Below are 12674 nucleotides of genomic sequence, written 5' to 3'. Positions count from 1 at the left end.
TATGGTAATAAAGAGAGACCACGCATGAGATGATTGACACCCTTCAGCTGCAACATTTTATAAAATGTCATAAACAGACCAGCTTGAAAACACGTTTCTCTTCTGGAATGGACTGTAAAGGATGGGTTATATTTACTTCTTTATTTTTAGGAGAACTATAAATGCAATCATATGAAACAACATATTGCAAAACGATTATTACCACATACGCATTTAACGATCTGTTTGAACATCGGCCGCAGAAGAAAATCACAGTAATATAGTTGTTTATGAGGAAGTATAGCATTGAAATGAAGTTTGGCTTTATGTGAATTAGTATCTGAAGCCAGCTGCCTCCTTTCTCCCGGGACTCAGTACTATTTGTGTGCTTCATGGACCTATAATTGGAAAGCAGTGTTAACAAGAAGTTATCTGAAGGACAGACTGTGAGTGCTCTGGCTCCAGGAGAACAGTGATAACCAACAAGTAACAAGATGGGTTTACTCCACTAAGGACTTACTGTTTAAATGGATTTTGAGAAGAAAAATAAATCCCTGTCAGACGAGACTTTAAAAGAGACAAGTATGGTAAGACCGATTCCATATAGCTCTAGAAAAATGTTGATCTCTTTACTAAGCCAGACAACTGTTGTATGTGCGTTGTGTGGTGTTCTGGAACGCTAGCTGTATAGAAATAATAACGAAACTGGACTGGGACCAGGTAGTAAGGTCTGTAACTAAAAATAAAAAAAATGCATAGGTATATGTTTATAAAAATAGATATATGCACATTTACTTTTGAATATAATATTTCCATCAATCTGGATAAATATGACAAGCGCAGGCAAGTCGACAAATCTTTATAACAGATTCTAATACGTTTTATATATTTTTACAATATATCTATGTCTATATAGATAAATATAGCTACCACAGGCCGGTTGACAGATCTTTATACCAGATTCTATTATATTTTATATATTTATTTAATGTGCCTATTTTTCTGTGTAGAGAAATATTACAGTTGCAGGACAGTTGACAGACATGTTTACCCGGTTTTATTGCATATTATATATTTGTATAATAAATCTCTTGTTTAAAAAGAAAGCGTAACAGAAGCTATGGTTATTATTTTTAGAATTTTAAATATTTAGCATCTTTGATACATTAAGGCTCAGTATTTTTTGTCTTTTCCAGTGCGCGCCCCACCTAGCTCATGTTTCTCTTTAGGTTCCCTTCTCAGCTTCAGATGTCATATTTATAGCTTGTTGTGAAAGTTCTGCTCTGACGGGAACCACTCCACATCAAACACTGCGGCTGCTTGTTTGCTTTCCTTACAGATTATAGGATCAGCGACTAAGTGGCTTCTTTCATATATCACCAGTATATGAATTTCATGAATGTAATATGAATTATTTTATAACATTATATTGCCATCATTATATGGCTATTAGCTCATCCCACCACATCATAGTTATGGTGGTTTAGTCTTGTCTGGTTGATCTTGTATTTCTGAGGGCTCGCTCACACCACCGTATCTTCCATCTAAGGCTGCCGTCACACTAGCAGTATCTGGTCAGTATTTTACATCAGTATTTGTAAGCCAAAACCAGGAGTGGGTGATAAATACAGAAGTGGTGCATATGTTTCTATTATACTTTTCTTCTATTTGTTCCACTCCTGGTTTTGGCTTACAAATACTGATGTAAGATACTGACCAAACACTGCTAGTGTGACGGCAGCCTCAGTGTGATTCGACAAAATTTCGGAACACACTTGGACCAATGTTATTCTATGGGTCTAGCACAGGTTTGATTGTTTTTCTTCTGACTAGGCTGGTCTGAGAAAAAAATTGCATCATGTCCAAGTTTAATCTGATATTTGGATTGCACTCAGCCATGCAAGTCATTGAGTGCGTGGAAAACAACAGACTGAACTCACATGACATCTGATTTCAGTCCAATTTCTGGACACTGGCACACTGGAGAAGATGAATACATTTTATTTTTCACCTTCTCCTCACAGTGTACTCGGATTCTCACATCCCAGAGATCAGGTCACACTATGCTAACTTGGATCCAACTCTGATCAGATTTTGATCAGAATGTCATTTACATTATAGCCGGATTCCCTAGGATGAGAGTATCTACGGCAGTCTGACCCTAGTCGTAGAGCACTGTTCCTCAACCTGTGGCTCTAAAGTTGCTACAAAATGGCATTTTGCAAAGAGTTCTTAGTTTGTTGCAATTTATGGCTCCACAATATTTACCAGTATCTATGTTGTTCTGGACGGCAACTGAGGGGAGAAGGAAAAATCAGCATGACTGCCCATTATCCGAAAATGAGAATTACATCCCATTCTATTAGGATTTCTAATAAAAACAATGATGTTCAAGGATCTTCCTTTATGATAACTCAGTGCTCTATTTCATTGTTATATAATGGTGAGCTTTCAACTATTTTATCGCACTCCTTCATAACATTAAAGGGGTTTTCAAGTTTTGGAAAGCTCTTGTTTCCTGACTGAAATTTGTTTTAAAACCTCAAACTGCGCTTTATTTATCCTATTGATTCCAGTGTTGAGTTTCTGCCTCCGCTCCTGTTGTTTCTCATTGCCTACAACATTGACATCACGTCAACAGCACTGTGGCCGATAACTGAGTTTAGAGCATCTGCCCTCGTTGATGGTCTGGGCTTTTCAGAGCTGCTGAGGTAATTAGTGACATAACATCAGCACTGCAGACAATGACAGACACTGGGAGCAATGGCAGAGACTCAGTGTTTGACCTTGGGAGAGTGTGAATATGATTTATTTTTTAAAAGAAAATGGCAGTCGCGAGAAATTAAGAAATGTACACTTTGACTATCTATTGCCTGTAAAATAAATTTATTTTCCAATGCATCCCAAAAAGCAGTGTAGACAACATTTCACCTTTGCTGATATTGAGAAATTATATAACTATTTATTTGAGGAATGTTATGATTAGATTTACCAAAATATACTAAATGCATAATATGCCTGCACCTAAGGGTGGAGTTTTGGAAATGACACCTGCTAATGACAACATTTGCACATGAATACAGTGCTGTGACAATATATTTGTTACCTTCCTTATTTATTCTATTTGTCACACTTAAATGTTTCAGATCATCAAACTACTATTAATGTACTAGGGAACCCAAATAATAAGGTTTGGGTTCTATACAGAACACCTTGTGTCCGTGCATGGACCCCGAAGTCCGTGCTACTGTTTGAGTTCGGCCGCCCGTACAAAGCTCAAGTATTAGCATGGCTGTAATTGGCCAGTGCACACTGTGTTAAAAAAAGGTCCTCTCTATTTTTGATAACCAGTGCAGGCAATACCGACAGCTGCGGACTGCAGCCCCCAGCTCTGAGCTTTATCTTGGCTGGTTATGATAAATAGAGGGGTCCCCAAGCCATTTTATGAAATTCCCACTTTCTCTGGTGCAGTAGCAAATGGGGTAATATTTGTTGGGTTGATGTCAGATGTTTTATGGCTGCTGATATCAAGCCCACTGTTTTGGAATGGAGAGGCATCTATCATACAACCCCATTACTAATCCCATAATCAAATTTAATAGAGATAAAGATAAAAGTCCTTTATTTGAAATAATAACTCCCCAACCCTCTTTTACCCATTTATTCAACAAAATGATAAATAAAAAAGCAAAGCTATATTCACCTTTCTGCCAATAATCCATTAATGGCCATATCTCACAACGATCCAAATCATATCAGTGATGCTACTGCTTTACTGGCCAGCCAGCTCACACTGAGCAGAGCATGAGAAGCTCTGCCTGTGACCATCGGTAACCTTAATTACATTACCGCCAGTCACAGGCAGAGCTTCTAACACTCTGCTCTGTCTGAACCGGCTGGTGTGGAGAATGGTGGCATTACTGACTTGACCGCTCTCCAAACCTTCCGGATCATTGTGGGACATGGCCATTTATTGATTACTGGCAGATAAGTGGGTATAACTTTGCTTTTTTATGTTAATTCTTGAGAAACAAATGGGTAAAAGAGGGCCAGGGAGTTATATAAAATAAAGGATTCTGTGTGTTTGTTGCAATCAAACAACTTTACTTTGACTGTGTGTTTATTACATTTGACTATGGGGTTAGCAATTGGGGTGTCTTATAGACACCTCTCCATTACTAACCTGTAGGGTTTATGTTAGCTGCCATAAAACAGCCAACATTAACCCCAGAATTATTACCCCACTTGCCACCACACCAGGGCAAGTCAGAGGAGCGAGGCTAAGCGTCCATAAGATGCACCATTTCAGGATGGCCGAGAGCTAATGTTTTTTGTCTGCAAGGCGGCCAATATTCATGACCCTTTCCGAAGCTATTAACATAAGGTCATTGCTGTATACAAAGCCTTTTCTGGATAGTAAATATAAAGGGGACATCACGTCATCTTTTTACAGTCTCCCACTCTAATAACCAGTAAAGGCTAAGCAAACAGCTCTGAGCTGATATTCCCAGAATAATAACATCAGCCCCTAGACTTCGGCTTTACCTCAGTTGGTTGTGAAAATTATGGGGGACCTAACGCAATGTTTTTATTTATTTTTTTATTTATCAACAAGTACAGTAAAATACACACACAAAGTAACCTTAGTTCACATTCTCCAGGCGATCCAGAATGCCAGACTCATGGTTGCTCATCAGTCCAGCACTGGAGATGCCCAGCATAAGTACCAGCTGCTATGAGGTGACATTACAGCAAGGTTATTTCAGTTTACAGTGGCCCTGACCTCGTGAGGAGTGGGCACTATGAACTGAGATAATCGTACTGGCGTTACCTCTGTTTCCAGCAGCCGGGTCTCGCAGAGAGCAGCTCCAGTGTATTTACATAAGTATATTAAAAAAGGTATGGGGTTCCCTCTATTTGTGATAGCCAGCACAGATAAAGCTGACAGCTGCGGGCAGCAACCCTCAGCTGTCAGGTTTATCCTGGCTAGTTATCAAGCACAGAGCAGTCACCAAGTGTATTTTTTTAAATTATTTAAATAAATAGTTTAAAAAAACAGTGCAGGGGTCCTCCCATTTTTGACAACCAGCCAAGCTAAAGCAGATGCCTGGGGACTGGTATTCTTAGAGTGGGAACGGGCCATGAATATTGGCCCCCTGGAGCCTAAAAATAGCAGTCCGCAGCCACCTCAGAAAAGGTGCATTTATTAGATGCGCCAATTCTGGTGCTGTTTCTGACTGTTTTATGACAGCTGACAACAAGCCCACTGGTTAGTACTGGAGAGGTGTCTATCAGACCCCCCTATTACTAACCCCATAGTCAAATGAAATAAACACACAGACACAGTAAAGTCCTTTAACTTAAAAAACACATATATTCCTTTATTTTAAATAAAAACTCCCAGACCATCTTTTAACCATTTATTCTCCAAAATACTCACCTATCCACTGATAATCCATTAAAGGCTAAGTTCTACGATTATCTGGATGGTTTAGAGAGCGGTCACATCAGTGATGCGATCACTCTACATGCCAGCTGACTCACACTGACTAGAACGTAAAAAGCTCTGCCTGTGACTGGTGGTAACCTTAATGATGTCACCACGAGTCGCAGGCAGAGCTTCTCATGCTCTGCTCAGTTTGTCTTGGATGCAGGGCTGAGTGATTGCCTCATGCCATTGCTCAGCAATGCATCCAGATGTAGTTGGACCACGTTGCAGGACACATGGATAATCGGAGGACAGGTGAGGAATATGATGTGTGTTTTTTATATGGAAAATAATAAATTGGTAAAAGAGAGTTAAGGAGTTTTTATTTCAAATAAAGGACTTTACTCTGTGTGTTTTTAAGTTAAACTTATGGGGTTAGTAATGGGGGCGTCTGATAGATGCCTCTCCATTACTAACCTCTGGGCTTGATATCAGCTGGCAATGTAAAGTTGTCATCAACCCCAATACTATTAACCCACTTGGCACCGCACCAGGGCAAGTGGGAAGAGCCGGGCAAAGAACCAGATTTGACGCATCTAATAGATGCACCTTTTTCTGGAGTGGCTGTGGGCAGCTATTTTTAGGCTGGGGGCTAACATCTATGGCTCCTTACCAGTCTGAGAATATCAGCCACCAGTTGTCTACTTTAGCTTGGCTAGATGTCCAAAATGGGAGGGAACCCATACTATAATGTGTATCAGTAACTGCCATTTACTGTAAATATTGCATAGCACATGTTTAACCAGAGATGTAAGGTCTTGAATCAACTAGAGATATCTTCTTACCTTCATGACAAAACAGATATCAAAAATAGCTGTCATTGTCTAACATTATTTTTACCCTTGTTCTTTTTTGTCTGACTAGAGAAGATGATAGAGTTATAGGAACTGTACCTTACATCTCTGGCTAAAAAGGTACTATGTAATATTATATGACAGTTAGTGATGCACATTGTGGTACTTGCTGTAGACATTTATACAGTACTAGATGGTGGCCCGATTCTAACGCATCGGGTACTCTAGAATATGCATGTCCACGTAGTATATTGCACAGCCACGTAGTATATTGCCCAACCATGTAGTATATTGCCCAGTCACGTAGTATATTGCCCAGTAACATAGTATATTGCACAGCCACGTAGTATATTGCCCAGTCACGTAGTACATTGCCCAGTCACGTAGTATATTGCCCAGTCACATAGTATATTGCCCAGTCATGTAGTATATTGCCCAGTCACATAGTATATTGCCAGTTACGTAGTATATTGCCCAGCCACATAGTATATTGCCCAGCCACGTAGTATATTGCCCAGCGACGTAGTATTCAGCACAAAGCCACGTAGTATATTGCCCAGTCATGTAGTATATTGCCTAGCAACGTAGTATATTGCCCAGTCACGTAGTATATTGCCCAGTCACGTAGTATGTTGCCCAGTCATGTAGTATATTGCCCAGCGATGTAGTATATTGCACAGCCACGTAGTATACTGCCCAGTCACATAGTATATTGCCCAGCCACGTAGTATATTGCCCAGTCACGTAGTATATTGTCCAGTTACGTAATATATTGCCCAGTCACGTAGTATATTGCCCAGCGATGTAGTATATTGCACAGCCACGTAGTATATTGCCCAGTCACATAGTATATTGGCCAGCCACGTAGCATATTACCAAGTCACGTAGTATATTGCCCAGTCACGTAGTATATTGGCCAGCCACGTAGTATATTGCCCAGTCATGTAGTATATTGCCCAGTCACGTAGTATATTGCCCAGTCACGTCGTACATTGCCCAGTCACGTAGTATATTGCACAGCCATGTAGTATATTGTCCAGTCACGTAGTATATTGCCCAGTCACGTAGTATATTGCCCAGTCATGTAGTATATTGCCCAGTCACATAGTATATTGCACAGCGATGTAGTATATTGCCCAGTCACGTAGTATATTGCCCAGCCACGTAGTATATTGCACAGCCACATAGTACAGTTAGGTCCATATATATTTGGACAGAGACAACATTTTTCTAATTTTGGTTATAGACATTACCACAATGAATTTTAAACAAAACAATTCAGATGCAGTTGAAGTTCAGACTTTCAGCTTTCATTTGAGGGTATCCACATTAAAATTGGATGAAGGGTTTAGGAGTTTCAGCTCCTTAACATGTGCCACCCTGTTTTTAAAGGGACAAAAATTAATTGGACAGATTAAATAATTTTAAATAAAATGTTTATTTTTAGTACTTGGTTGAAAACCCTTTGTTGGCAATGACTGCCTGAAGTCTTGAACTCATGGACATCACCTGACGCTGTGTTTCCTCCTTTTTGATGCTCTGCCAGGCCTTCACTGTGGTGGTTTTCAGTTGCTGTTTGTTTGTGGGCCTTGCTGTCTGAAGTTTAGTCTTTAACAAGTGAAATGCATGCTCAATTGGGTTGAGATCAGGTGACTGACTTGGCCATTCAAGAACATTCCACTTGCTTTAATAAACTCCTGGTTTGCTTTGGCTTTATGTTTTGGGTCATTGTCCATCTGTAGTATGAAATGATGACCAATCAGTTTGGCTGCATTTGGCTGGATCTGAGCACACATTATATCTCTGAATACCTCAGAAATAATTCAGCTGCTTCTGTCCTGTGTCACATCATCAATAAACACTAGTGACACAGTGCAACTGGCAGCCATGCATGCCCAAACCATCACACTGCCTCCGCCGTGTTTTACAGATGATGTGGTATGCTTTGGATCATGAGCTGTACCACGCCTTCGCCATACTTTTCTCTTTCCATTATTCTGGTAGAGGTTGATCTTGGTTTCATCTGTCCAAAGAATGTTCTTCCAGAACTGTGCTGGCTTTTTTAGATGTTTTTTAGCAAAGTCCAGTCTAGCCTTTTTCTTCTTGATGCTTATGAGTGGCTTGCACCGTGCAGTGAACCCTCTGTATTTACTTTCATGCAGTCTTCTCTTTATGGTAGACTAGCTGAAGAGCCCGGCGTTGCCTGGGCATAGTAAATATCTGTGGTTAGTTATAGCACCTCACTTCTCTTATTTTCCCATCACGCCTCTCATTTTCCCAATCACATCTTTCATTTTCCCCCTCACATCTCTTATTTTCTCCCTCACATCTCTCATTTTCTCCCTCACTCCTCTCATTCCCCCCTAACACTTGTCATTTCAACCTCACATCTGTCATTTTCTGATCACTCCATTATTTTTCCTCACTCCTCTCATTTTGCACTCACACCTTTTCATTTTCACCTCACACCTCTCATTTTCACCTCACACCTCTCATTTTCACCTCATCACCTCAGTATATACATGTTTGTCATCTCCCTTATATATAGTATACATCTGTATGTCATCTCCTGTATATAGTATATACCTGTATGTCATCTCCCCTGTATATATTATATACCTGCTGTGTGTCATCTCCCCTATATATAGTATATACCTGAATGTCATCTCCTTCTATATATAGTATATACCTGCATGTCATCTTCTATATATAGCATATACCTGTATGTCATCTCCTCCTGTATATAGTATATACATGTAGGTCATCTGCTCCTGTATATAGTATATACCTGTGTGTCATCTCCTCCTGTATATAGTATATACCTGTATGTCATCTCCTCCTGTATATATATGTACCTGTATGTCATCTCCTCCTCTATATAGTATATACCTGTGTGTCATCTCTCCTGTATATAGTATATATCTGTGTGTCATCTCCCCTGTATATAGTATATACCTGTGTGTCATCTCCTCCTGTATTAGACCTCGTTCACACGTTATTTGCTCAGTATTTTTACCTCAGTATTTGTAAGCTAAATTGGCAGCCTGATAAATCCCCAGCCAACAGGAAGCCCTCCCCCTGGCAGTATATATTAGCTCACACATACACATAATAGACAGGTCATGTGACTGACAGCTGCCGTATTTCCTATATGGTACATTTGTTGTAGTTTGTCTGCTTATTAATCAGATTTTTATTTTTGAAGGATAAGACCAGACTTGTGTGTGTTTTAGGGCGAGTTTCGTTTGTCAAGTTGTGTGTGTTGAGTTGCGTGTGGCGACATGCATGTAACGACTTTTGTGAGATGAGTTTTGTGTGGCAACATGCGTGTAGCAACTTTTTGTGTGTCGAGTTGCATGTGACAGGTTAGTGTAGCAACCTGTGTGCAGCAAGTTTTGCGCATGGCGAGTTTTGCGCGTGGCGAGTTTTGTGTGGTGCCTTTTGAGTATGTGCAAGTTTTGTGTGAGGCAAATTTTGCATGTGTTGCAACTTTTGTGCATGTGGCAATTTTTCCGCGTGTGCAAGTTTTGCGTGTGGCGAGTTTTCCATGAGGTGAGTTTTGCACTTGTGGCAAGTTTTGCAAGAGCCTAGTTTTTGCATGTGGCGAGTTCTGCGCGTGGCGAGTTTTGAGCGGCGACTTTTGTGTTTTGACTTTTATGTGGCGAGGTTGGTGTATGTGTGGTGAAATGTGTGCTGAGGGTGATATGTGTTCAAGCACGTGGTAGTGTGTGGCGCATTTTGTGTGTGTGTTCATATCCCCGTGTGTGGTGAGTATCCCATGTCGGGGCCCCACCTTAGCAACTGTACGGTATATACTCTTTGGCGCCATCGCTCTCACTCTTTACTCCCCCCTTGTTCACATCTGGCAGCTGTCAATTTGCCTCCAACACTTTTCCTTTCATTTTTTCCCATTATGTAGATAGGGGCAAAATTGTTTGGTGAATTGGAAAGCACGGGGTTAAAATTTCACCTCACAACATAGCCTATGACGCTCTCAGGGTCCAGACGTGTGACTGTGCAAAATTTTGTGGCTGTAGCTTCGACGCCTCCAACACTTTTCCTTTCACTTTTTTCCCCATTATGTAGATAGGGGCAAAATTGTTTGGTGAATTGGAACGCGCGGGGTTAAAATTTCACCTCACAACATAGCCTATGACGCTCTCGGGGTCCAGACGTGTGACTGTGCAAAATTTTGTGGCTGTAGCTGCGACGGTGCAGATGCCAATCCCGGACATACATACACACATACACACATACACACATACACACATTCAGCTTTATATATTAGATTTGGATATTTTATACCCCTAGCTCCTGGAGAGTGTTGTTCACTTGGTTGGCTGTTGTGAAGGGGTTTCTCTTCACCATGGAGATTATTCTGCGATCATCTACCACTGTTGTCTTCGGTGGGCTCCCAGGTCTTTTTGCATTGATGAGTTCCCCAGTGCTTTCTTTCTTTCTCAGGATGTACCAAACTGTAGATTTTGCCACTCCTAATATTGTAGCAATTTCTCAGATTTTTTTTTTCTGTTTTCGCAGCTTAAAGATTGTTTGTTTCACCTGCATGGAGAGCTCCTTTAACCGCATGTTTACTTCACAGCAAAACCTTCCAAATGCAAGCACCACACCTCAAATCAACTCCAGGCCTTTTATCTGCATAATTGAGAATGACATAAAAAAGGGATTGCCCACACCTGTTCCCGAAATAGCCTTGGAGTCAATTGTCCAATTACTTTTGGTCCCTTTAAAAACAGGGTGGCACATGTTAAGGAGTTGAAACTCCTAAACCCTTCATCCAATTTGAATGTGGATACCCTCAAATGAAAGCTGAAAGTCTGAACTTCAACTGCATCTGAATTGTTTTGTTTAAAATTCATTGTGGTAATGTCTATAACCGAAATTAGAAAAATGTTGTCTCTGTCCATATATACAGTGGGGCAAAAAAGTATTTAGTCAGTCAGCAATAGTGCAAGTTCCACCACTTAAAAAGATGAGAGGCGTCTGTAATTTACATCATAGGTAGACCTCAACTATGGGAGACAAACTGAGAAAAAAAAATCCAGAAAATCACATTGTCTGTTTTTTTAACATTTTATTTGCATATTATGGTGGAAAATAAGTATTTGGTCAGAAACAAAATTTCATCTCAATACTTTGTAATATAGCCTTTGTTGGCAATGACAGAGGTCAAACGTTTTCTGTAAGTCTTCACAAGGTTGCCACACACTGTTGTTGGTATGTTGGCCCATTCCTCCATGCGGATCTCCTCTAGAGCAGTGATGTTTTTGGCTTTTCGCTTGGCAACACGGACTTTCAACTCCCTCCAAAGGTTTCCTATAGGGTTGAGATCTGGAGACTGGCTAGGCCACTCCAGGACCTTGAAATGCTTCTTATGAAGCCACTCCTTCGTTGCCCTGGCGGTGTGCTTTGGATCATTGTCATGTTGAAAGACCCAGCCACGTTTCATCTTCAATGCCCTTGCTGATGGAAGGAGGTTTGCACTCAAAATCTCACGATACATGGCCCCATTCATTCTTTCATGTACCCGGATCAGTCGTCCTGGCCCCTTTGCAGAGAAACAGCCCCAAAGCATGATGTTTCCACCACCATGCTTTACAGTAGGTATGGTGTTTGATGGATGCAACTCAGTATTCTTTTTCCTCCAAACACGACAAGTTGTGTTTCTACCAAACAGTTCCAGTTTGGTTTCATCAGACCATAGGACATTCTCCCAAAACTCCTCTGGATCATGCAAATGCTCTCTAGCAAACTTCAGACGGGCCCGGACATGTACTGGCTTAAGCAGTGAGACACGTCTGGCACTGCAGGATCTGAGTCCATGGTGGCGTAGTGTGTTACTTATGGTAGGCCTTGTTACATTGGTCCCAGCTCTCTGCAGTTCATTCACTAGGTCCCCCCGTGTGGTTCTGGGATTTTTGCTCACCGTTCTTGTGATCATTCTGACCCCACGGGGTGGGATTTTGCGTGGAGCCCCAGATCGAGGGAGATTATCAGTGGTCTTGTATGTCTTCCATTTTCTAATTATTGCTCCCACTGTTGATTTCTTCACTCCAAGCTGGTTGGCTATTGCAGATTCAGTCTTCCCAGCCTGGAGCAGGGCTACAATTTTGTTTCTGGTGTCCTTTGACAGCTCTTTGGTCTTCACCATAGTGGAGTTTGGAGTCAGACTGTTTGAGGGTGTGCACAGGTGTCTTTTTATACTGATAACAAGTTTAAACAGGTGCCATTACTACAGGTAATGAGTGGAGGAAAGAGGAGACTCTTAAATAAGAAGTTACAGGTCTGTGAGAGCCAGAAATCTTGATTGTTTGCTTCTGACCAAATACTTATTTTCCACCATAATATGCAAAAAAAATGATAAAAAAACAGACAATGTGATTTTCTGGATTTTT

The 12674-nt window shown here is 40.8% G+C and overlaps 1 protein-coding gene across 2 annotated transcripts in view; it reads left to right on the top strand.

Annotated features, from left to right (window-relative positions):
• Nucleotides 1–362: 362 nt before the first annotated feature.
• Nucleotides 363–12674, top strand: part of MLIP (muscular LMNA interacting protein) — a 407499-nt gene continuing 395187 nt past the window's right edge. The window contains exon 1 of one of the 2 annotated variants that reach the window (XM_069726768.1): nucleotides 363–566. In XM_069726768.1, coding sequence (XP_069582869.1) covers nucleotides 507–566 — 60 coding nt within the window. In that variant the 5' untranslated portion in view covers nucleotides 363–506. The remainder of the gene's footprint in view (nucleotides 567–12674) is intronic. The other variant, XM_069726767.1, reaches the window with a different exon arrangement.

The sequence above is a fragment of the Ranitomeya imitator genome, chromosome 5 (genome assembly GCF_032444005.1).
Source record: "Ranitomeya imitator isolate aRanImi1 chromosome 5, aRanImi1.pri, whole genome shotgun sequence".
NCBI lineage: Eukaryota > Metazoa > Chordata > Amphibia > Anura > Dendrobatidae > Ranitomeya > Ranitomeya imitator.
This window is presented reverse-complemented; position numbering and strand designations above follow the sequence as displayed.